The 26,496-nt window shown below is 43.7% G+C and overlaps 1 protein-coding gene across 1 annotated transcript; it reads right to left on the minus strand.

Annotated features, from left to right (window-relative positions):
• Nucleotides 1–1,566: 1,566 nt before the first annotated feature.
• Nucleotides 1,567–26,332, minus strand: LOC143137901 (integrin beta-3-like). Its single transcript, XM_076298239.1, has 15 exons — nucleotides 26,188–26,332; nucleotides 25,169–25,254; nucleotides 24,213–24,417; nucleotides 23,610–23,862; nucleotides 22,632–22,803; nucleotides 22,261–22,422; nucleotides 21,934–22,029; nucleotides 21,738–21,827; nucleotides 21,353–21,487; nucleotides 19,763–20,192; nucleotides 7,891–8,113; nucleotides 6,685–6,785; nucleotides 6,147–6,266; nucleotides 4,063–4,229; nucleotides 1,567–2,833 (listed from the first exon to the last, which is right to left on the minus strand). The coding sequence occupies exons 1-15, from the start codon at nucleotides 26,258–26,260 to the stop codon at nucleotides 2,762–2,764; spliced, it is 2,385 nt and encodes a 794-aa protein (XP_076154354.1). The 5' UTR covers nucleotides 26,261–26,332; the 3' UTR covers nucleotides 1,567–2,761.
• Nucleotides 26,333–26,496: the final 164 nt, after the last annotated feature.

Here is a 26,496-nt window from a genome sequence, read left to right on the forward strand (position 1 = left end):
ACCTATAGCTATAGGCACATGTGCAGCCACAGTATATAGTATAAACTAACTGTTACTGTAATTTGTCCACCGTTTATTAACCACAGTAATTGCATTTGGGATGAAAGAGCCCTTGTAGATCTTTTTCTTTACCATAGGTTTAGATCCACCCTGAGGGAAGCAACTCAAACTCAGGGTGGAGGAAATGAGTTTTATCATCCAAAATGAACAAGACTTTCCTGTGTACAGCGGCACTCTGGTCATCTAATGTTTTTTGTTGGTGGTCGTGGCCTATAATCTTCTCTGCTGTCTAGTCGGCTTATTTTTGCTGTATACTGTCAGGTACAAGATGAAAATATCAAAAGCAATGATGCTCTCTATCAGGCTGACACACTCTCTCAAGAATGTCAGGACTGACCACAAACCCCTTCAGTTTCCTGATAACAGTCGCTGGCTATGTTTTTTTGCATATGCAATCAATATTGTCTGTTGAGCCCAGGAGGTGTCATTGCAAGATATGTTTGTGTATTGAGAGAACGTGCGCTCATTTTACTAAATCGTGCACACGTTTTACAAAATTTAGTAAATCGTGCGCACGATTTAGTAAATTGTGCGCACGTTTTACTAAATAGTGCGCTGATTTTACTAAATTGTGCTCTCAATTTAGTAAAACGTGCGCACGATTTAGTAAATTGTGCGCACGTTTTATAAATTGTGCGCTCAATTTACCACAATTAAAATGAGAGCACAATTTACTACAATGAGCGTACTATTTAGTAAAACGTGCGCACAATTTACTAAATCGTGTGCACGTTTTACTAAATCGTGAGCACGATTTACTAAATTGAGAGCACAATTTAGTAAAATGAGTGCACAATTTAGTAAAATGAGCCCACGCTTTCTGGATATATACCAAAAAATACCTTGCAATGACCCCTCTAGGGCTCCGTAGTTCTGTGAAGATCATCTATGTTCAAATATACTTAAAACAATTGACAATTCCCATCGTTTGGTTACTTAATATCAGTGATTCTGGTGTCTGATTGGTTTATGTGCCCAGTGCGCCAAGCCCCTGTTCAATAAGCAGTTGCAGCAGTACATGAATTTGCAATGGTCACCTGGCTTTGTTGATAAAGTCTAAACTGAACATGGATTTGTCTTGGAAGACTGTGGAGTTCTAACCAACAGGTGGCGCCCCATGACCATGACCAGAGCCCACATTCTATGCCATGACTCTGTCCATTCAACTTTGTGTTACAGAAACAGTTATTTCCAAGTGCAGGGTTTCAGTCTTTCTAACCAACAGGTGGCGCCCTTGACCACGACTGTCTATTCAACTTTGTGTACTGTAAAGAGGTTATTTTCAAGTGCTGGATTTCTTGATACTATCATTATCATACAGAGGAAGTATCATCTCCCACCCACCCATTTCACCAGTCACACACACCCACACACACTCTTCCTAACCATTCTCTGCTGTACTGCCTTGTGTCTCTCACTCTTTTCAGTCTCTCCCTCTCTTAAATCACTCCTTCATGTTCAAACTCACTGACATTGTTCAACTCATTAAAAACTCAAAGTCAGATGGGCAGGTCATAGAAAACAAACTTTATATACAAAATATTTTCTTTGGTAACAATAATTTGTGACAATGTTCATAATAAGCAAAGAACAAAGTGTGACAATGGTGACATTATATTTTTTATTTTGAAAATTCTGAAAACAAAACTTAAATAAAAATAAAAATATAATTGACAAAATGGGCAAAGACAACATGGATGCACAAAATGCAACCCACTGGATTTGTTCTCTCTCCCCTTTGTATGTGATGATGCAAACACAAATAATGGCCTGTCTTCAACAGTGAAACCTGTCATTAAATTCTCAGTGTGTTGCGGTTCAGTCAGTTTGCAGTTTAATTTTCAAAACATGTCATTAGCAACGACTAGTCAAAGTAAATACAGTAGGCGAAGTAGTAGATGAAGTACTCGTGTTCTGGCAAAGGTAACCTGCTCTCCTTACAACTTACTCAAACCTCACTTAAGGGAAGACAAAATAAATACATAATTAAAACTGGAATTTTAAGCCAATGCTGACATCAACTGCTTGAACTGGATGAATGCATACTGTAACACGTGCGAAAACGGTCAGCTTGTGTAAGTTTACAGCTGAAAAGGCCACCAATTGAAGAAAAACCAATATATGTCGACAAGTTCTGTGAAAATGGGCGACAGCTCTAGCTATAACTTTGTGCTTTTATCCCGAGAGGCTCACACTCAAACAAGATGACGGGGTGACAGCTGGAGGAAAGGAGGAGGAAGTCTCATGCTGGGTCAGCCGAGTGTGATTAGTTACCTCCCCAGGCTGGAACACTCAAACGAGAAAAGACACATGGACAGAAAAAAAGACTTAAAAAAAAATAAAGCCTGTTCACAGGACAGTGTGTTTAATCTATTGGTTTCATGTGGATGACAATGTCGAAAGATGAAATGATTGGACTTTTTGAACTGACAAAAAAGTCTGTTAACATATTTTTGGGAAAGGGACACATACATACAGTACATAGAGAAAAAAACACTAAATTCTAACACTAATCATCAGCCACATAATGTACAATCTTGTATTTACAGCGGTGACAAAACTAAATAGAATGATCATGTTACATCCTCATCCTACAACAGTAGAGCCTGCACAGGTTGAAAGATCTGAGAGAAAGTCACTCCACACTGCTTGTGGGCTGACGCCTTTCTAGAAAAGTCCATCCTCTCAGCTGGTGTCTGAATCAGTCCTTATTGCCTCGGTAGGTGATATTTGTGAAGGTGGAGGTTGCTCCCTTGTAGAGAGGGTTGTGGCCCTGGGAATGACACAGAGGGTGGGGGAGGAGATTAGTGAGGACCTTTTTTTTGTGCAATTTTTTTGTCCTTGTAGAGGAGGATCACTGGAGAATCACATGACTCTATAAATGTAAAGGGAAAAACTAAATCTGCACAGTCTAGACTACTTGAGCTGCAAAAAGCAGACAGGTCTCTTAATGTCACAGGCAGGCAGACTCAGAATGAGAAAGAAAGACGTGTTCACAAAGACGGCATTACCCTGAAATATGAACACAATGCTACTCTAAAAGGGGTCCCTCTGCAAGATACAACACTTTAGAAAACTCTCAGTAGAACACTTTATATCTTGAAGACAAACTGTTATTTTCAAGTAATATGTTTTTGACATAGTTGCTGAATTGCTAACATCTTTTTTTATTACATGTAACATTCTAAAAATGTGCAATACTAACAAATACAGATTCTACTTGAGTTCAAAATCGCATTTCCACTTTCAAATCCAGTCCAACAGAGGGGGTGGCCTTGTCCCTCAACCCTCCCAGTGGCTGACCTGTACAGTGGGATTAGCCCTGGTTTGGAGAGCCCCTGGGGGATCAGACAGACCAGCGGTGGTTGGTGTGGAGAGAGTGGGCTCTGTGCTCTGACATAACATTGGCTGCATGGCAGAAAAGGCTAATTAACGTTGCCTAATTTAACACAAAGCACACCCCTGAGAATGGGTGGCACGTTTTTGTTGAGCTTTGGGATTGGGAAGGAACAGCACGCCACAAACAAACAAAACAAAACAAAACAAAACAAACAAAAACCAAGCCCTCTGCCACCACATACTGTATGCCATCTCAACGCCAGCATTGAGTCAGACCTTAGATACCCTTTTCAAAGCATTCTTGTGCAGCTTTGACAGTGTGATGTATGGTTAATTGTAAACAGTGACAGAACAGGTAAACATTAAAATCTCTACGGGTGTGGTTTCTGTCAATATTACAGACACACCTGCTCTGTGTCTAAGCCTGTGTGTTTAAGCCTCTGTGTGTGTATGTGATTGTCTGTGTTTGTATGTGTGTGTATGTGTGTGTGTGTGTGTGTGTGTGTGTGTGTGTGTGTGTGTGTGTGTGTGTGTGTGTGTGTACGTGTGTGTGTGTGTGTGTGTGTGTGTGTGTGTGTGTGTGTGTGTGTGTGTGTGCTCTTCTGTGTGTGTGTGTGTGTGTGGGGGGGCACCCAGTTTCTAGAGTGACTCAGCTTAACTCACCGTGTCCCATTTCGCCCGTGCCCGCTCCTCCTCGAACCTGGCGAACTCGCGGCGGTCGTGGATGGTGACCAGCAGCTTCCAGATGAGCAGGGTGGCTAGGCCCAGGAAGAGGATGGCCCCCGCCACCGACAGCAGCACCACCAGGATGTCCGGCCCCTTAGGACAGTCTAGCAGGGAGGGAGGGACACAGCAAGATAATAAGAGAAGGAAAGGAGATAACAATTTGTCTGAGAGAGTAACTGAGGGCCCTTACTGCCCTTACTGTAGAGGAAGGAAATGACTATAAATGTATATGACGCAATTTAAGTTAAATACTTAATTCCAGAACAACCAACAGTCGACCACAGAAGACTATAACGTGTGGAGCTCTAACAATGTGTGTCAACATGTATGTGTGAGAAATACAGCATTTTCAGGTACAGGGTTAATTCTCCACCATATATGTGTTGGTCCACTTTGCCTCAACTTATTGGTGAAACCCTAAGGCGTGTACATCTATGCCCCTATGGCAGTTGCAATCACTGTGTGATTTTTTTAGGTGTGCTTGTATGCTGGACATACAACTTTCTTTTACTTTTTATTCATGTATTACTGGGCTGTTGCGACAAGTACATTTCCCAGGTGTGGGATTTAATAAAGTCTTATCTTATCTTATCTTATCTTATCTTATCTATCTTATCTTATTCATCTTTAATATGTCTGGCAACTTTTCCCTCTTTTATGCTATCCTCTCCATCTTGTTGGTCCTTTCAAACGCCTCAGAGTGCCATGTCAGCACGTTCGGTAGCAGAGATGCCGTTTATGGTGTAGTGTTTACGAGGTTGGGTTGCCTTTTCATGTAGACAGGACCCTCTCGCTACCAGCGTTATACCCCGGCCGAGGCCAGAACTACACTACACATGTGGATCCATTAAAGGTGGGGGGATGGACGACCGCTCACTGCGCACCTCCACCATTGAAGTCTCCCCTTGCTGCCATCTGTGCTACTGATTTAGTCTCCACATCTCTTTAACAAGCAGGAATGCAGGGGATCAAAGGCAGCAAGGGCTGGATGAATAGGCATAGGAAGAAGTATGTGCTGTCTGAAAATTACTATATAGGTATCATATTACAGCTGCTGTCTGATTTTTGTACTGTATACTTATACAATATCAGTGCAAATTGAAAATACTTTATCACTTAATTAAAGCTGCCGTCAGAGAGTCTGGCAGATTGAGGGGACTTAGCCAAAATTTTGAATGTTTACAATTCTCATGCTTTGCCCCACTACCGCCGAGCACCCTCCCATCGAGTTTGTGCGATATTGTAACGTGTGGTGATCTGTGGTGTGTGCATGAACTATGATTGACAATCAGATCTCACACAGCCCTGCGCTGGTTGGACCAGATGAACCGGGAGCTGTGGATTTTTGCAAAACAAATAACAGGCTCTAGGTGGAGGTAGAAGCGCAGGTTTTTTCTAAAACCGGCTGATTTATGTTGTTCTGTCGGAGCATAGTGTCGGTTTCAGTGAATATGATCACTCACATGAATCGACTTCAGATTTAAGAGTGAGAGAAGAGTTCCTTCATTGTCACTGCATCTCTAATCTCTACACTGCAATGGTCATCATCTCTAATCCCTACACTGCTAAAGACAAAAAAAGTCCATTCTGCTATAATCACTATGTCAGGCCATTAGACGAGTTCTTATGCTTCACTGTCTCAACTGTATTTATTTTATCAATGAATGTCCATTTAGACACAACATGATACTTGATTTAGGAAGTGAGTGAGTGAGCGAGTGAATGAATGTACGTGGGCAGGGGCGCTCAATAATTTGGGCCCTATGACAGACAATAATTCTGGGTCCTCCGATAATATATTGTATTACTGGGTGGTGGGGGGCTCTCTGGGAGCCCCCTGTCAGTGCTGGGCCCTTAGAATCATACTAACCTCCCACCCCCCGCAACACCCCTATAAGTGAGGGAGCCCCTGTTAAGAGTGTGAGACTGCCATATTGTCATATGTCAAGTCATATTTTTTTATATAGCCCCTTAGACAATCATATGCATAAAGGCACAGCAGACCACATATAGGCCCTCACCTGGCTCTTTGACCACAAACAGGACAGACTGACCACTGGCCTCTTCATAGTACTGGAAGCGCTGTACACAGTCGTCCTCGTCTTTATAGGTGCAGTTGACGGCATTTTTGTCATGGAAGACTGGAGGAGGCAGGTGTAGGGGAGGAGAGACATTTTGACATGGACATTCTCTCATCTGTGTGCAATTGGTGGATTATACAGTACAGTACACAATACAGTTTGTGTTTGCGTGCTGGTATTCCAAACCCGGAATAATGGCCTTTTACAGTAATATGTAACATGATATTCATCAGGCAAATCAGACTGGTGCTTGATCCATAAAAGGAGAGGAAACCTCATAATAGATATTCATAATGGCGTTTAAGAGGCACACATTATTTACACATTATAGATATTTGCATGGGGACCGCAGCACAGCGGTGGGTATTATTTAGGACTATTTGATACAAGGAAAATCAAATAGTCTTTTAAACTCTTCCAAATGTTTGTGTGTTTACAAAGTTCATTAAAAGGTCGTTAACACTGATTTAAGTCTCACCTATATCATCCACCAGTTTAATTTCATCTCTGCAGATTCGCGTGCAAGATGTGTCCTCAAAGAGCTTTCCTCTCTGAAAGTGCTTACATTCAACACATTCCCTGGGAAACAAAGCAACAGGAAACCATTAGCATGGATGACAGAAACTGTCTGTATAACACATCCGAAATCTCTCAAATCCTAGGAGTCATCCAAGTAAATGTTAGCATAATGTTTAACATTTGTGCTCCTTCCATATCTGGAAGTTATATAATGCGGCATTCTGGGGATACTGATGATGATTCATTTTGGCGTTCACATTCCTTATAAGGCAATACAATGCAATCCCGCTGATATTGTCTATATTTATATGCAAAACTATTCATTGCAATGTCGCAATAGCCCTTAATAAGCAGCTCAGCTAAACTGGAAGTAAAAACAAATGTGAGAAGTTGTCCTATTGTAATTCTTGCCTTGCCAAAAGTGTATTTTTCTAAAAGAGCACAAGAATAGAGCTCATTTGCAGTTCCTGAAAAGGCTCCTGGAACTCTCCTGAACAGTGTAGCATACCCATTACCCCCAATACCCTGTTGTGAAGAGGTCATTAAATTAGAGACTGCTCTGACTTTAGTTTGAGCTTAGTAGATAGGTGAGATGGCTTCGGCAACTGTGGTGAGATGTTAATACCTAAAAAGTGTTTATACATCCTGCATAAACATCCTCCACTTATTACAGTTACTGAGAGGTGGTACAGTTTTTCACCTCGTTAATAACAGTGCACTAATAACAGTGCACTTTCAGAAACTGAGCCCACGTTCCAATACTAGTATCTACACAGTCATGATAACTGTGAAGTATGGGTAACACTTTACTTGACAGTATCCACATAAGAGTGACATGACACTGTCATGAACATGTGACACATGAACCCTAACCCTAACCTCTAACCCTAATCCAAAACCTAACCCTAACCATAACCATAACCATAACCATAACCATAACCCTAGCCCTAATCTTAACCCTAACTTGTTATGACAAAAACCAAATGTCACTTATAACAGAAGCGTTATGTCATAAACGTTTATGACTTGTTTATGACACATTCATGATAGTGTCATGTCACTCTTATGTCGATACTGTCAAGTAAAGTGTAACCGAAGTATGTATTAGCAGTACACTTAGCAATTTTATACTACTTTTCTTCATGACACACATCAAGTCACTCACTTCTTCATGGTGCAGGCGTCGGGGCAGGTGGGGCACTTCTCGCAGGTGGCGCCGTAAGCCCCGGGCTGGGTGCACTCGCAACGGCCGCACACGCACTGGCCGCGGCCGCTGCACAGCAGGCCCAGGCTGGACATGCAGGTATCCGTACGGGTAGAGCAATTACAGTTCTCCCCCTTCCAGTCCGGGTCACACTGGCATGAGCCACAGTAACACTTGCCGTGGCCTAGGAGTGGGGTGAAAAGGGACGGACACGGAGGAGAGGGAGAAAGAGAGAGAAAGAGACAGAGAGATGGGGAGAAAGAGATCAAGAGAGACAGAGAGATGGGGAGAGAGAGAGAGATGGAGAGAAAGAGAGAAATGGAGAAAAAGAGAGCAAGAGAGAAAGATGGAGAGAGAGAGATGGGGAGAGAGAGAGATGGAGAGAGAAAGAGAGAGACAATATTGCGTTTTTAGCTTTTTTTCTAAAATTACGAAAATAAACACTCTAGCACACCTTATGTGCGATTTTGGGGACTCTGAAACTGAAATAGATGACGATCAAAAAACTCATGAAAACGCACAATCTGGACATTAATCTTGACATTTTATCATAACTCGGCTTTTGATGGTTGCCGCTTAGGGTCGAATCAGTGACGCACGCACGTTAGGTCAAAACCAGGCCATGAGTGGGTTTATCACTTGGTGGCAGTCTCGCCAGGTCTCGCTAGGTCGATTCCCGGAAACTTAACTTTACAGGCAACACTTCTCAGGTGCTGAAGGGGAAAATGAAAAAGGTATTGCAGCAGGTGCGTTTTCGCCAGAAAACACTGGATGAGTCCACCTTCAACCAACCACCTTTCTACAAAGACAAGATGACACTGATCACGACAATCAGGGGAGACCACACGCCAGGTCAAAAACATTAGAAAGAGTGACTGACCACCGTGGAGGGAGTTCCATCTCCACCACAGGCCGGGCCGAGCGGAGTGGGTGATAGGCCGAGTCGCGCTTGCAAGAGGGCACATCCTTGCCAGAGTGCTGAATATGTCGATGATAGCAACACAGACGTTACCAACCAAGAGGAGAGTGAATTATGAAGCCCGACAGCAGTAGAAAGGTAGTTTTGTGAACAGAAAAACTATATTTATCGAAAATATATATTTATATTTGACCCAAAAATGTAAGTGTCAGAAGAGTGACAGGCTCAAACAGCGCATATTTCATAAAAGACGCTTTATCTCCATTTCTATAAAAATAAACAGGGATTTTCATGAAAGTCTCAATCTGTCATTTATTTGCACAAAACTTGCCAGAGGTCATAATTTGAGGGGTTATTGCCTTTTAGCCCAACAGCGACCCAGCTAGAGAATAAAATGGACGCCTATTTTTTCCACTTCACGTGAGTGGTTCTGTGCAGAAATACAAGACCAGTTGATAGTCATAATTTGTGTTTAAAAGTATAAGGTTAGTACCGACCGCAGAGAATAAGCCAGCTCAAACTACACAACAATTTGGACCGACTTGTTTCAAAAGTTTGTCGGATCCAGGGCTTGAAAACGAAATTATTTTTCAAACTTTCCGTTCCGAACGGTTCAGGTAGGCCTATGTTTAACGTTTTCGTTCTTGCATGCGTTACGCCACCAACATATCGGTCCTGAACCGGTTCGGAACGCAAAATATCGTTCGTTCTTAAAGTTCCGGCAGTGTTTGTCTGGCCTATCAAGTCCATTTTTGTGGGCTTTACCTTAGAATAGACGTACTCATTATTTCCCCTTGATTTAGCCTATACCGTAGCTATGCCCAAAAATAATAAATCACAAGCGGCATCCAAAAACATTCAGATGGGCTATCCATCCCATAGCCTACAGACTTACTGTAGGCCTAACCTATGCCTATAAATAATTTCTTATCAAAAATATTTCTGGATACGTGCTAAACTCCTTACCTGGTTGTAGCCTAAGTTTTATCCATATGGAGATCTTCAAAGGCTTTGCTCTATAATTCCAACCCTGTTTATAAACGAACCTGTCTGTTGCTGACAAGGCCTATCTCAAATTTCCCGTTTAACTCTTCTACATAGAATAGGCTAGCCTGGCCCTTACCGCCTGTGACTACGAATTCTCTTCGTCATACAGTCTGGAACAAAGTAATAAGAATCCGTATCCGTAATGGGCGGATGCTTATTTCGAGGTTTAAAATCATTGGAGTTCCCTTAACCAATTAGCAACGTTTGGTAATGACGTATGCTGTGCGCCGGAGTTCAGGCTATTACGCTTACCACTTCCGCTTCAGGCTCTTACGCTTCCCACTTCTGCTCTCAGTAGTAAACAGACCGCTGGCTAGTATGTAGGCTACCTGACCGCCAGGGCAGTCTCTTCGTAGTGGATATATCCCTAACTTGCGCCAGCCACAGACCGAGAGTTGTATACCAAAAGCGTCATGTCACCGAGATTATATCAGCACGCCAGTTTTCCTCTTATCTCTTCTCGCCGCTTATCAGACGATTGTTGTTCTACGCAGCCCGGTGACTTCGTCGGAGCTACGGAGCTTTTACTTCGTCCTACACGGGCTGTTCAGACTACACTCTTGGATAAGTTGGATTGTACTGATGACCTACGTGTTATTTAACCTGGAGCTTGCTCAGTTAAACTAACAGTTGTTCGGCATAAAACAACGCAGCCTCACCTTGAGCCATGCTCCGTGACTGGCTAACGTTACTGTCCACAAGCACGGTAGCCTCACCGGGGGCCTGTACTACGAAGGGAGCTTAACCTACCCAGATGTAACCCAGGGTTACTTTGTTAAACCGGGGTTGACAAAACCTGGTTATCTTTAGTGGTGTTAATCGGTACTACGACGCTGATTATGAAGTTGATTTGTTGAGCCGGGGTTAACCTCATTGGAGTTTGTGCGCGTTCACATAAAAGGGGCGGGTTGCAGCGCAAATCACCACTTTCAGTGATGACGCGTTCACCTTATTTTACGGATGAGGAATGCACAATTATTATGACAAGTTATGAGGAATTAAAACCCACTCTACGACAAAAATCAAATACGTCGGCAGTGAACAAAACAAGGCAAGGCTGTTGGCAACGTATTGCAGATCCGCATGTCCACATGTTCTTCAAATACAGAGGATTAATAGCTTGCGGAATGTATTTAATGAGTTTAAATCATTAAATTGCTTATTTATTTTGAGTTCATAGAAATGCCTACAGATGCAGCACAATTTAGAAGTGGGCATAGATTACAGTAATAAGGATAATTGAATGTTTAAGTAGCCCCATTGACTGATTTAGTGTATGCCTAATCCTGTGAACATTTCAGATGCAACACCATTGCCAAACGCACATGGCAGCAGGTGAAAATGAAACACAAACACATTATTTAGAATAGTGGTTTATATAGGCCTAGTCATAGCTTGCATTAATATTTCTTAATTATGAAAACATGTAGGCCTATGCTTATAGCCTTCACTTGGCCTCTGTTTTACAGCTAACAAGAAAAAGGTGTATTTGAACACTACTGTAAGGCACCAGAGTGTTTTACAGTAGCAGAGGAGTTGGCCATCGCAAATAATAGTGGAAGGCCGATTATGGAGGGGGTTGAGGGAGGCATTCGGTCGGATTCTGGTGCTGTGGAAATGTGTAGCCTTTATCGCGCACCTTTATCTCGCACCAAACTCAGAGCCCTGGAGAGGAAATGGCACAAATCCAAACTAACTGATGACCTCAAAAACTACCAGACACTCCTGACCTCCTTCTCAGCCAGCATCACTGCTGCTAAAACGGCTTTCTACAATGACAAAATCAACAGCGTTACAGACACTCGAAAGCTTTTTTCAACCTTCAAATCGCTACTCAACCCTCAGATGCCTCCTCCTCCATCCAGCCTTACTGCAGATACCCTCGCCTCATTTTTTACAAACAAAGTGGCGGCAATCAGCAGTCAATTCTCTACATGCCCACTCAACGCATCTGACTCAGATACCGCACTCCTACAACCTCTAGGGACTGCTAGATCATCTTTTTCAGCATTCACGCCTCTCTCCGAAAATGAAGTATCTAGACTCCTGACATGCAGCCGTCCTACCACATGCTCGCTGGACCCTATACCTACGAGCCTACTTCAGTCCATCAGCCCCACCATCGCACCAGCTATCACACACGTGATCAATGCCTCGCTAACCTCCGGCACATTTCCAACAGCGTTCAAAATGGCCCGGGTAACACCGTTACTTAAGAAACCTTCTCTCAACCCTGCTCAAGTCGAGAACTACCGCCCTGTCTCACTCCTGCCTTTCCTATCCAAAGGCATTGAACGAGCAGTCTCCAAACAGGTCTCTGACTTCCTTTCACAGAACAACCTTCTGGATCCAAATCAGTCTGGGTTCAAAAGCGGCCACTCTACCGAAACGGCTCTGCTGTCTGTAACAGAAGCCTTAAAAGAAGCCAGGGCGACCGCTCGGTCATCAGTACTCATTCTGCTTGACTTATCGGCTGCCTTTGACACGGTTAATCACCGCATCCTTCTCTCTATACTCGCTAACATGGGAATCTCCGGTTCTGCTCTCTCCTGGTTTGAATCCTACCTCACAGGACGCTCGTTTAACGTATCATGGCTTGGTCAGCTATCTGCACCTCACCATCTCACCACAGGGGTCCCCCAGGGCTCAGTACTGGGCCCCCTTCTCTTTGCTATCTACACCACCTCCTTGGGACAGATTATCCGTTCGCATGGCTTCTCATACCACTGCTATGCAGACGACACACAGCTCTATCTGTCCTTTCCACCTAATGACCCCTTGGTTTCAGCACGGATCTCAGATTGCCTCTCAGACATAGCTACATGGATGAAGGCACACCACCTCCAGCTGAACCTCTCAAAGACTGAACTGCTGGTCCTCCCAGCTAAACCTACCATACACCACGACATCAACATCAAATTTGACTCCCTGTCTGTTTCACCTACCAGGACTGCAAGAAATCTAGGAGTTGTTCTCGACAACCAACTAAACTTCTCAGATCATGTTGCCTCAGTCGCCCGGTCATGCTGTTTCGCACTCTACAATATACGGAAAATCAGGACTTACTTAACTCAAGATGCCACCCAACTTCTGGTTCAGGCAATAGTCATCTCACGACTCGACTACTGCAACGCCCTCCTGACAGGTCTCCCAGCCTGCGCAGTGAAACCACTTCAGATGATCCAGAACGCGGCGGCGCGCCTGGTCTACAACCAACCCAAGAGGGCACATGTTACCCCGCTACTCATCCAGCTACATTGGCTACCTATGGCGGCCCGCATCAAATTCAAGGCTCTAACGCTTGCCTACAAAGTAGTCTCCGGTTCTGCTCCCACCTACTTGAATGCCTTCATACAGACATACGCTACCTCCAGACCGCTGCGCTCCTCAGACGAACGACGTCTAGCTCTACCTCCGGTACGCTCAGGCCAATCCAAACTTTTCTCATCTGTTGTTCCTCGTTGGTGGAACACACTGCCAGTTCCTACAAGGGTAGGGACATCCCTCTCCATTTTCAAAAAACTCCTAAAGACCCAGCTCTTTAGAGAACATCTCCTCTCATAGCAACACTCACAAGTCTTGCTGATCCTAGCACTCACCAGCCGTCTTAAACTGACACGTAACAGCACTCACTGATGCACTTATTCTTACTGTACTCTAATGTTTTTTAAATTGTCCTAATATTGTTGAGAATTGCTCTAAAACTTAAACTGTTTACCATGTTGTTAGTCGCTTTGGTTAAAAATGCGTCAGCCAAATGTAATGTAATGTAATGTAATGTAATGTAATGTGCAGGGTACAGTAATATGACATTCAATTCAATAACTTTGTTAAAATGGTGATTTTAATTTATTAGGCCTACTATATGTCCGATTTATTCTTGCTCAGATGTTCAGCATACTGTAGGCCTATGTCCGATTTTTTTTCGGACATACAGTAGGCTATTCTTGCTCAGATGTTCAGCATCACCAATGGAATACATGAATGTCCACGTACGGGCATTGCTATGAGACGTCTTCCTAGATCATCTGACAAAGATAACGAATTCCCTCGGCTGACAATCTATATCTTCATAGAGAATATCGTCCGGGTAGGCTATAGCCTATATATTTTCTGGCGGTCTCTAAAACCCCTCGCACTGCGAAGAGAGTCCCTCACGATTTGCGCTCCAATGTCGTATGGATCATCCAGGTACGCCGACATGTCTCGGGAGAAATTGTTAGTGGAGGCGTGGTACTTATAAAGGGTGTGGTTAACGGAAACCTCGGGTTAACCAAGAACATAACCTGCTCGGAACAGGTTTGAGATGCAGCGTAAATTGCCATGGCAGCATACCTCGGTTAAAACCTATCCACCTTTCGTAGTACGGGTTAATCGGGAAGTTACGCCACACGTGATCAAGTTACTCTCGAAGTTACCCAGATAAGCCAGTAACCCCGCTTCGTAGTACAGGCCCCTGGAGCCCAGCTCAGCCACAGGCCTCTGTCAAACACAAACACGGAGTGGTTTACCTTGAGCCCAGCTCGGTAACCGCTAGTCCCAGTCAAGCACAATCACAGCAGCCTTTCCTTGAGCCCCGCTTGGTAACCGGCTAGCTCAAGTCAAGACACACAGCCTCGCCTTGAGCCCCACTCGGTAGGCTAGTAGCTAACATTCCATTCCTTAAGTAGGCCGCATTGATTTTGTAAAGGTAATTTGAGAGTAGGGGGGAGAATAACGAGCAGCAAACGTTTATTTGAAAACATGAAAAGTAGTGATGCATGTAGTACACTTGTGCGTTTAGGTTTAGTAATCACCATCTGATAAATCAAACTTTTTTTCCAAAGCCAGTTGGAAGGAGAGTTTTACGACGTCCTTGCCATTTATAAAATTGACAAGACAAGCCTATTGTTCCTGCTTTAATTGCGTGATGCCCTCGAGAGTTGAGACAACTTCGCGGATAGCTTCTAGCGTCTCTTCCTCCGTCGCCATTGTTGCTATAATGTTGAACTACAAGCTTCGCTGGACTACAACAAGCAACTCGGCAGGCAAGTTCCGCGTCATCACTCAACTGTTCGCTGATTGGCGCGGTTGTACGCGAACCGCATACTGTCTGTTGGGCCAGACTACGTGCGAGGCTGAAATCAAATTTTGGCCGGAAGTACGTAGGATGGTAACACCAGGCTAAGAATAGGCTATAATTGCGCAAACATTTCAAATCCCGACTTTGAAACGACAAGGCGTGGACAGGCAAAATAGGCTATTAGGCATAGGCTACAAACAATTTCCAAATCAGTTTCAGTAGCCTACGCTACGAGCTGGCCTAAGATCCGAAGTGGCAGACAGATAGGTTACATTACAACAGCAAGACAAAATATACACATTTGGACCAAAGGTCCATTTATTCATTTTTTTTTTCAAACTGCAGAAATCTAATTATTAGGCTGTTCGCCTACAATCACACGAACACTTAGGATATGCTTTTGTGAAATTTTATAAAATATATAGAGAACGAAAAAAAAACGTTATTAACCGGTTTTGTGGATTTCAGAATAACGTTTCTGTTGCGGAACAGTTGAAGACCATTTTTTTTTCGTTTCTGTTTCCGCTCCTCGTAAAATTCCGTAAAATTCCGTTCGTTTTCGGTTTTCGTTTTTCGTTCCTTGAACCGGTTCGGAGCCCTGGTCGGATCCAACTGATTTTGAGCTAAATCAATCTGGTCTGATCAGGTCAACGTCTGCTTGGCATAAGTCTGCCAAGTAACATTACATTTTATGTAATGTCACGTTTATTTTTTGTATTTATTTGTCTAGTTAAATGTTTTCTCTCTTTATTTACGTTATTTTTGATAGTTTTCGTGTCATTCTCTTAGTCCTTTTTACTGCTTTCAAGTCGGCTGATGTTGTTAACGTCTGTCCATTGGGAGCTTGCTATGGCTAGCTTTTGCCCTGGGCCTCTTACATCCTTCCCATCCATCTGTGAGCCGGTGCTGCACCTCACTGTCTGGTCGAGGGGATTTCTCGGGACAGCAGCTGGAGCTACTCTGAGAAAGATCTGCTGAGGGCGCCGAGCTGTTTCTGACCAGTGAGCTGGATTGAGCAGACTAACGTTAAAGGAGAATTCCGGTGTGATATTGACCTAAAGTGTGTTGAAACATAATACCGAGTGTGAATGTATGTCTCATAGCTCACCTCGGCTTGTCCCCTGTACTCAGAAATCTGCCGCTAGTTAGCCAATGCTACCAACAGGGTTTCGTTGTGGTGCCTCAGGCATCGGCCTAGCCATGAAAATAAATCACTGTTTTACACCATTTACGAGGCTCAAAGTAGCTCCATACTTCATACTTCAGATTCCAAAAAAAATTCAGTGGAAATGCATGGATTCCAGTTGCTGCTACTAGAAGCAACTGAATCCATGCATTTCAACGGAATTAGTTTTGGAATCTGACCCCTTATCATACCTGTTTGTTCGTACTCGTCGATCTACTTATCGTGACTAAATTCAAGATGGCGTCGAACGGTAAAATTCCTTAAGGTACTGTCTGTATAAATCGTCTTGTAAATAATCTACCAGTGCTTTTTCAAAGTTCTCCATGTCTCGTTTTAAATGTCAAGGCCCTCGGAAGTCTACCAATGAAGTATGGAGCTACTTTGAGCCTCGTAAATGGTGTAAAACAGTGATTTATTTGCATGGCTAGGCCGATGCCCGAGGCACCACAACGAAACCCTGTTGGTAGCATTGGCTAACTAGCGCCAGATTTCAGAGTGCAGGGGACAAGCTGAGGTGAGCTATGAGACATACGTTCACACTTGGTATCATGTTTCAAGCCACTTTAGGTCAAAATCACACCGGAATTATCCTTTAACGTTAACGTTGAAGAACTCTGCATTACGGACCAACAAACGGTCGCTGTTAAAAGTCCACTGAGTTGCTGATCTACAAGATCGCCCATGACTTCGGACTGCTATGCTTCCAGTGATATCCAGACTATAACAAGGCCTAACGTTCACGTTATCTCCAGACTGCCAGTGAGTGTAAAGAACTTTGTTGGAGTTGCATGCATCGGTTGTGGAGACACAGCTGTGCGCAGTTTCATGCGAGTCATCATTGCCCTTGGACATTTTCAGCCGGTTGGAAATTGGACTAATTTTATTTTTAATTTTTATTTATTTTATTTATTAATTTGTTTGTTGTCTGTCTTGTATGTCTTGGTGTCACGGGTATGCTGGCGACTACGCCGCTCCGTCCGCTATTGTCTTTGTTAGTCTATGTGTCAATGACAATGTCTTAGCCTATGTGGAGCGCTTTGGGTTGCACTCTGTGCACGTTAAATGCGCTATACAAATAAAACTGACTTGACTTGACTTGACTATAAGTCAACACCAGTTAGCTTCCATGCATCGTTCTGAGCTTTTATGACATCATCACATTCACATAGATGTCTCATAGATTATTTTGCAGTATTCTTAAAATATAAAAGTAGGCTACAATAGTATTTTGATACAAAACACAGAGTAATTTTCTTCAACCCAATAAAATACAAATGACAAAATAATATTTTTGTATTTGAAATACATGTATCAGCATGACGCCCCTGGGTAAGGGAACATCAGACTGGTGGGTATCGTGTTTTGCTCTTTTCACGGCACGCGTTCACCCACTTCTGACCTTTCATGTCCAGCCCAAGAGCGGCCATCGCCTGTAGCCTAATATCCAACTTCCAGCCTCCACACACACAAAGAAAAACATTAATCTGTTCTGTTACATGGGTTTTCTAAAAAAGGAGTTCTGGTGGTAAGATATCCAGGGAATTTCTCCACAGTTATGGGCAGTAGAGTAGTAAACCTGTAGCCTATCTCTGGAACATCTTTTTTTCCCCTGTGGCTAGATAAGCTTCCATTAAATGAGTGTACGCTATGTGCAGCATACCACCCTCTGGGTCCCTTCAGTTCTCTTGAGCACTTAAATGCAGAAAACGCATCTACATCTGCCATCTGTGGTACTCCTACAAAGAAACTCCACCCGCAATGAAACACGAGAAAAAAACAGACCAGCTCTGGGGGAATGAAACAACAAACCAGCCCCCAAACTCCCACAGTCAGACCACATCACCGCCTCACTTGTAATCATCATTCTATAAGGGCTCCGTCTTACCCAACTGTCCCAAGACTCTTCATACCACAGAAAAGAACAATAATAATTCCTGCCCAGACGTCCAGTCTTGGCTCAGCCCCCCCCCTCGCTCCCTCTTTCATCCACTGGGGAGTTCTATTTTTAAACTGGTGACATCATTTCTTAAGTGCACGAGAACCGTTTGCTGGATAATTGTTAAGTATTTTTGGGGAATGTGGTGTGAATGCGCAATTGCTCAAATGAAGTTGATGGTGGTTTGGGATGTACACACACACACACATACACACACACACACACACACAGCAAGACTCTGGAAAATTACATCCAGACTTGAAACATCATAATGCGGTGCTGCTGGACACATAAGAATATTTAGTCTAAAAGAGTCAAATATGGATAAATACAACAACAGCTGACCAAAAACATCAGTCTGTGTGGTTTTAGCTGCAACTAGCTGTTGTGGAAATCAGGTCACTTTGTACAACCTTACATAAACTATGAACCAACCCCCTCTCACCTCAAGGTCCAGACCTGGTAACATCACCACTTCCACTTAAAAAAATAAGCATGAAAGACTCCATGTAGATGCGTAACTGGCATAAAACACAGCTTGTTATCAGTAGTAATTCCGCCTCCATGAAGTCATGCTGGAGGTGAGCCGTGCAAAAACATCTGAGGGAGGACAGATATATGCACTTTTCAAATACACATATCAAGTTCACCGGGGGAACGAGGGGCGGTTTGCCAAGCGCAAAATCACACGCAACTGCAGACTAGCTGAGAACATTGAGGGAGATACTTAACTGCCTCACAAAAAGCGGAGCAGGCAGCCGACTAACAAAAAAGAAAAAAAAAGGAGGCGAGATGGTGATCTAATTGGGGCAAGATGATGAGAAACAGCGAGAGGACTGAGAGGGCACACAAGGGGACCAGACCGAGGATTGATGAGTCCAGCTAACTCATGACCACAAGCCGCAAAACAGAACATCCCTCCGACTCATTCAACAAACAAGAGCTCAGGCCTTTGGCACGGATTTCTCTGCTCTACACTGCTGCTGCTGTCAAACGCTGATTTAAGAGGAGGAGGAGGAGGTCTGGATATTTAGTGAAGAGGATGTGATGTGAGCTATCCTAGCAACATGAGTCCTTGGAACATAACAAGACGTTAAAACTTGTGGAAAATGAAGACAAATGAAAGAAGCGTGAGCTGGTTCACTGAAGGAGGTTGAGTCAGTCGTGAAGCCATCACTGACAGTCCCACATTAAACATCTGAAAAGCCCATAATAAACGAATGAGAATTCGGTTTGTTTAGCTGACATATGGCTATGTCATTCTTTAGAGATGACAGAAGGCCAGCTGAGGACTTAAATAAATACCTGAAACCCAGGCCATGGTGTCCAAGAACAGCTCCTTTAAACACCCAGGGCCAGTTTTCCCGTACATGGGATTAAACGTAATCCTGGACTAAGAGAACTTAGACTTAGATCTAGAACTTAGTTGAGAACTACGCTTAATACATGTACACATAGACATAGCAATTGATGTCATCAGAATAAATTTGGCCTGGACATTGTGCAGATCCCCATCAGACTGAGACCAGGTCTATTCCAGACCCTGTTCCTGTGTCGGAAATAAGACTCCGCTTATAACTTCCCTATACCAAACCTCCATACTAAAGTTCCCTACTGACTGGATGTGACATTTCCAGCTTCCCTCCTCTCAGCTGGAATCTATTCCCCCACGTGCCATCTTACCTGAGCACAGCTCGCCCTTGTAGCGGAGGCAGTTGAAGTCGTCGCACTCGCACATGGTGCCCCACACCTTGCCGAAGTCGCTGGCGTGGCACACGCACTGGCCGCAAACGCAGTCGCCGCGGCCGCTGCACACGGCCTTGTCCGGGCTGGCGCTGCACGTGTCGCGCTCCTCGGGGCTGTAGTCGCCCTCGGCGCACTCGCAGCGCGGGCCCAGCCGCCCCGGGTTGCACAGGCAGATGCCGCACTCGTATGTGCCATTGCCGCCGTGGCACACAGGGCTGTCGGGCTCCACCCGGGCCTGGCACTTGCACTCGCACTCGAAGGTGACGGCGATCTGCAGCGTGTCCTTGAAGCCCACCGGCTTGAGGGTGAAGGTCTTTGTCTTCTTCTTAGGGCAGCCCCGCATACGCACATCCACACTGAAGGACACCTGAGGGTCAGTTAACAATTTCGTTAGTTTCATTGGCATTTCGACGAGACTCAATCTGGTGGCTGGACGGCAGTTTGTCTTGAGCATCACTCAACGCAGTATACTGATGGTTTTCTAATCCATTAGCAAATTCACTGTGACCTTAAAGAAAGTTTATGAGCTTCCTAATAACAGGGCTACAATTGAAGTTGTGGTCACATTAGCAACCCTGTTGTTACTGTTGCCGACCTTACATTGTAATAAATTGAATCCATTCCGTGTGACACAAAGAACATTTCCCTTGATTTTCAAAGAAGAAGATAAATGCCTCCAGAAATCCTTTGAAGGTCTATTAACAAGCACTGGCCATGCACCACCCTGACCATTCATAAAAGCTTTTTTTTTGTTTGGTTGAAGACGTCCCCAGAACAAATCTACAGATTAAATCCAGTCCACAAAGTGTACACATACAATGCCACGTTGACCTTGACACTGATCACACACTTGACCTTTTTAACTCAATAAATTGGAGCAGAGCACAGAATGTGTGAGGATAGCGCTGGGGCTCTATGTCTTCATAGAATCGTAAACATTTTCATATTCTACAAAAATATTTTAAGAAAAAAAATATATTAATGGCCAAAAACAGAAGTTATTAGCTTCCTGATAAGCTGACTGGGTGTGTTTTTTTTGGCACTGGCTGGCCAGGTGTGATTCATAACTTTAGCATCATACACAGTGCCCTTGCTTCAGTCATGGAAATGACTGTGCCGTCTAGAGCCCACACAATCTGTCTGGCCAGCGCTCTATGCCAGTCTTGAATATGACAGGGCGGCACCAATGACTCAGAGTTTCAGCCACTCAGCAGGAAATGGACAGACACGCTCAGCAGACTGAGAAACAGCGCGGAACTGTGTCCTTGTCCGAGCCGAAGGCATATGCACGTCTGAGATAGCACTTAGAGAAACCGAGGCATGACATTACTCTATTAAACACGGACCTTGACACTGCGGTTAACCATCATTACAGATAGCAGGGGATGAGTGACCAGAGTGATGACTCTAAAAAGCATGTCATTTCCTGTTCTTTAAATCATTCCTTATTTGGGGAAACATCAACATCAGGACCCAACAGGAATGTGAAAGAAAATTCATAGAAATGGGGACGGGACGGATACTAACAGTGTCTCCTATCTTGAGGCCTGAGCAGGATTTCAGACCAGGAATGACCTCCCCTTTCAGGCAGGTGGCGTTAAAAGACAGACTCAGCTCCTCTGGAATCCCCTGCAGCTCCAGCTCCACCTTCGAACGGATTTTCTGTCCCAAGATCAGAGGAAGAAAACAAAACAAAACAAAGAAACAGATGAACAATGGCGTGCATCCAAGGAATTTGACTAAGCTTCTGGAACATTTTCACACAAGATATTTGCATGATTTTTAGAGCAATTCTTGGAATCCCTCTAGAGGAACACTACTTCAAAATATTTTGGTATGAAGGAAAGAACTAAACCTCAGCATATTCTGGAACAAAACAACTGAAGTGACAAAAAGTGACTTAATCACTCACAGCATAGGCATCAAGAATAAGCTGAATCACATTGCTTGAGTTGTCAGACAAGATCCCAACTGTAGTGCCAGGTATGAGTTCACTGTAGTTCTAAAACATGGAAAGATATAAAAAGAGAAGAGGTAACGAGTTCAGTTCAGTGTATTATTGCATATTTGACCCAACTAAAATCTCAATAAACACAAGAAACTCTCACCTTGTACAGAGGTTGAACAGGGTTTGTTACCGCAAAGATGAGATTAATGTTATTCTCTGACATCTTTTCTGTTATCAAGGCTAGGGATGGATAGTCCTGTAGGATTAAATGCCAAGTGTCAACACATCTTGATCTTTCAGTTCAGAGAAGAAAATAATTCATACAGGAAATGTGCTTTCTGCAATGGGCATGAATGATTTCCTATAACTGTCCTTATTACAGCAAAGTTGAAGCTGGTGGATATCTATCTATTTGTGCCATTGAAAAGAATATGGCCTCCAAAGGAAAGCATAGCCTACTGATGGATGGATACTAATCCATGCATACCAGTGTAGTAGACATAGAGTACATGTTGTCTGGACCCATGTGGCATTTGCCGTCGTTGGGCTGGACGATGCCAGCCAGGCGGCCGTCCAGAGCAACGTGAGTCTTGGCATCGGTGGTGAACACCAGCAGGTGGGAGGCGCCTGGCCTCCAGCCGATTCTGTCCTACAGCAAGAGCAGCGGAGAGAAGATGAGATCTTTCACCTCGTGTTTTAATAATTTGAGACCCTGATGTTTGACACTACTGGAATTACACACAAAGGTATTATGGTTGTGTTTGCATGTGTATTTTTTGCATCTTTAAGTAAAATAAATCATGCCTATATATCTACCGCCCTTGAGGCTTTGGCAAGAGTGTTGCCGTTGGAGCCCACCTTGCAAACGGCCGCTTGTACGATCGCGTCAAAGCCACCCTCGGGGGCGTCCCTGTTCCGCGACACGATCTGCTTCTTGACCTCCTCTGTGAAGCGGCTGACCCTCTCCGTCAGGGACAGCACGTGTTTGTAGCCAAACTGAGCCTCACACACGCTCGGGTTCCGGTTCAAGCTATGAGAGAAGCAGATGCATCTCTGAGAATCCTTGCCTCTCAGAATAGGAGCGCAGATCAGGAAATGTGGTCTAATTCTTTACTAGGCGTGTGACCCTTTCCGGTAAGTGGCGCTGACCCAACCACTGATGTCTGATGTATTTTTATACAGTAATTCATTATAGTTTTGGTCATCCATAGGTTTGCATCGGGTTTTCAATCAATCAAGGTTTCTTGATTGAAATGTGTTTGTGTGTGTACGCGTGTGTGTGTGTGTGCGTGCGTGTGTGTGTGTGTGTGTGTGTGTGTGTATGTGTGTGTTTGATAGAGAGAGAGAGAGAGAGAGAGAGAGAGAGAGAGAGAGAGAGAGAGAGAGAGATAACAATTACCAAGGTCTGATCCTAATCTCCACCTCTTAGTTGCCACTCTCTGTACAAGTGCTTATCACCAGTCCTGACTCAGTAGGACTCAGTTTTAAAGAAATCCTTTGGACATCACTCACAAAACATTGTACGCTCTTGTTCCTGGCAAAGGTCTAAAACCATAACAGTAAGTCATGATGAATCAGTCCAGAATGATGGAGATAGTGTCATCATTCTCTGATGGACACATTGTAATTGGACACATTGTAATACCATAATTGATAGTCTCTTTTAAAAAATCCCCTTGTGGCATCTTTAACTCTAACAAGTGGCTATGGAGAAGGTGTCGTTAACCAACGTTTGTGCTGACATATGCAGAAATAGTCACTTGTGAAGGCTCTGTTAGTCACTTGTGAGGCACTGTATCATGGTGTTAACAGTGATCAGCACCCTGGAAGTCTCACCCATAGCAGGGGTTCTTCACAGCCTCTGGAGGAGATATGTACATGTAGGGCGAGACGGGCTTGTCCACAAAGGCGCCGAAGCCCATGCGCAGGTTGCTGGTCGTGCGGTTGATGGCCTTGGCGAGGTCGTTGCCCAGCATCCGCAGACTCCGCAGGTCGTCGTTCATGGAGTAGGACAGGTCCATCAGGTAGTAGAGATCCACGGGGTAGTCCTCGACCTGCCGCACCTTTACCGTGAAGCGCTTGGAGTCGCCTGGAGAGAGAGATCATGTTCACAGGACCATTTAAAAATATTATAGGACACAGAGCTGCACACATTAGTGTGTGGAGGACAATAGAAAGGAATTAAAGCTGAATTAATGGCCTTACAATAACTTGACATGCCAAGATTTTTAGGAAAAACTCCACACCCAGGCTACTAGAGGACCTACCCTTCTGTCAAAACTGAGCAGCCTATAAAATATTACAAGAGGGGAAAAATGAGGAAAATATTTCCAACATGGTTCTGCTATTTAGAGAGATTACCTATCTGGCCCTTGATCATCAGAACTGATCTAGCAAGTAATTCAGCAAGTGAGTTGAACACTGGCTTTACTGACTGACCTGGTCTCAAGGTGATGTGGAGTTTCTGTGGCTGGATTTGGGTGACGCCTGTGGTAGACCCTGAGGCCTTGTTGCTGAGCGGTCTGTCCTCCTCCACGGTCATACCACTTTTAGGGTTCTCCAGTGACCTCTCGGAGCATCCTGCTGCCTTGAGGTTCTTCTTCAGGTCACAGCGAGACACCCCGGTTTTACCCTCCCCAAAGTCCTACAGGAAAAACCCACCATGTCAGACCACGCCAGTTCATGGCAAACATTCCTGTACATTACAAGATCAGACTGTTTTATCTTAGCCACTCTGACATGTTTGTGATCGTGATAAGGTTCTGTTGAATGAAACTGAAGGCAGATTTAATGGTGCCAACAACATCAGGCAACACTGAGCAGAGTGACTCCCAATGAGTGATTCCCAGAATGATTCGATGAGTTCAGGGAGTCTGAATACTTGTGTGGGAACCTGTCCTGTTCTATGGAACAGTATAATACTATAGTTAGTTAGTATGGTAGTTATAGTGGTCTCCATAACATGCCAATTTAGTGAAACGTGAAGGCAGTAAGAAAAACACCTTCAAGGACAACTTTGGAATAAAAAATGATAGCCCTGTTCTACTCCCCCCTAAACTTGCCAAAATACTAGCAAATATATTTGTGCTGCTTTAAAGTAGCATTAGATTGACAGTTACATAAATTGACAATTTCATAAGCAAAGCATACTAATATTTTAGTGAAGCAATCCTTTATACCTACATGGAAATTGTGGTATATAAAACATTTAAAAAAAAAAGATGTTTTTCACATTTCTGTTAAACAGATTTGTGCCACATTTTTTACTTTTGTAGATGTTCTACAAATCAAATTCCGAGCAAGAACTAGAAGCTGTCCGTGTTTATTGCTGTTATGTGGGGAGGTGAGCTCTAGGGCAGGTTTAAATACAGAGTGAATAAATGTAGGGAGCTCACCTCTTGGAAGCACCAGGCACAGCTTGGGTGCACGGCTAGGCACTGCTGGCACGTGCTCACTCCTCGAGATGTGCAGATATTGGACCCTGCAATCAGGTAATGGGACCAGTAATCTGAGCTTCATCGTTCAAAAAATGTCATTACATTGTGTAATTGTCCTTGAAATGATTATTCTCTCTCTCTTTCTCTCTCTCTCTCTCAAACACACACACACACACACACACACACACACACACACACACAAACGCACATTTTGTATGTGTTATACCCTCAAGTAAGCACCATGCCCTTCCCTATGTTCAGTAGAGATTCTATATAGTGTGTATTACAGTATCATGGGGTGGCAGCTGTCAGTGAATTGTAAATTATGTGTATTTGTTCAGAAAATCTGATAAGAGTGCTGAATAAAAACTGACTGAATGCCAAGGCCACAGTAGAGAAAAATGTGCTCTCAACAGCTGAAAGTATGCAAGTATCCACTCTGGTGGTATAGGGTGTTTGTGGGGCAATGCATTATTATGGGTCTTTGGGAGTTTCTGTTTTGAAACTAGATCAACCAAAACTTATACATCACTGTCACTCATGGCTCGAACTCCTGTCAACTTTCCAAACCTGCATTGTGTGTTCAAAGTGTGTGGCCTCTGACAGATTTATTACTGCAAGCTACCTATCTACAACCGCAGCTGCACTTTGAAATATCCAACTGATAGCACATCTGGCACATTTCTGACCAAAACCAAACCAAAATAGTCTTTCCAAACTATTTTTCAAATATAATGTGTCTGTTCATAATTAACGTTACATAGCCTATAACAGTGTTTCATTATACAAAGAGGATATTGGGTAGGCTGTAAGAGTTGATGGATAAGGTCATTTTTATCAAAGATCAACACAGGCAAAATGTACAGGGACACATCACACTAAATAATATAACATAATATAATATAATATGGTCGTGTTTACTTTTGAGGAAAAAAAGACAAACATACAAAAAAACATGTCTGTGTTTGGAGACTTACCAAAAGCCTTTGATACAATGAATAACACCAAAACATATATCCTTAATCCCCGCGCTCGCTCCATGGTGTCCATCCAAAGAGCACTGCACTGATGCCAATACCTAAGTACAGCGCGCCTCTAGACATGAACAACTCGGTTTCTCCACCCCCTTTTTCCCCTTCAGACGGCCAGCAGCGGCTCACACCAAATACAGTAAATTGTCAGTTTTTTCCTTTCTCTTTTTTTTTTCTGCGGAAATTCATTACTTAAGAGGTAAGGAGGAGGGATTTCATGATGTCTACAGGAAACATATTTAGGAATGTGCCAAA

This window comes from Alosa pseudoharengus, unplaced genomic scaffold (assembly GCF_046254945.1).
Source record: "Alosa pseudoharengus isolate Yale_2024_CS ecotype anadromous, Long Island Sound unplaced genomic scaffold, YU_APseudo_1.1 YU_APseudo_1.1_scf_21, whole genome shotgun sequence".
NCBI lineage: Eukaryota > Metazoa > Chordata > Actinopteri > Clupeiformes > Clupeidae > Alosa > Alosa pseudoharengus.

What these genes read in the sequence shown, in the direction of transcription:
- LOC143137901 (XM_076298239.1), bottom strand. Translation starts at nt 26,260, where the DNA reads ATGGACACCATGGAGCGAGCGCGGGGATTAAGGATATATGTTTTGGTG. An exon ending in ACTCTATGTCTACTACACTG is followed by an intron (nt 22,030 to 22,260) that starts GTATGCATGGAT and finishes TTAATCCTACAG; the next exon opens with GACTATCCATCCCTAGCCTT. An exon ending in TTATTCTTGATGCCTATGCT is followed by an intron (nt 21,488 to 21,737) that starts GTGAGTGATTAA and finishes ATCTTGGGACAG; the next exon opens with AAAATCCGTTCGAAGGTGGA.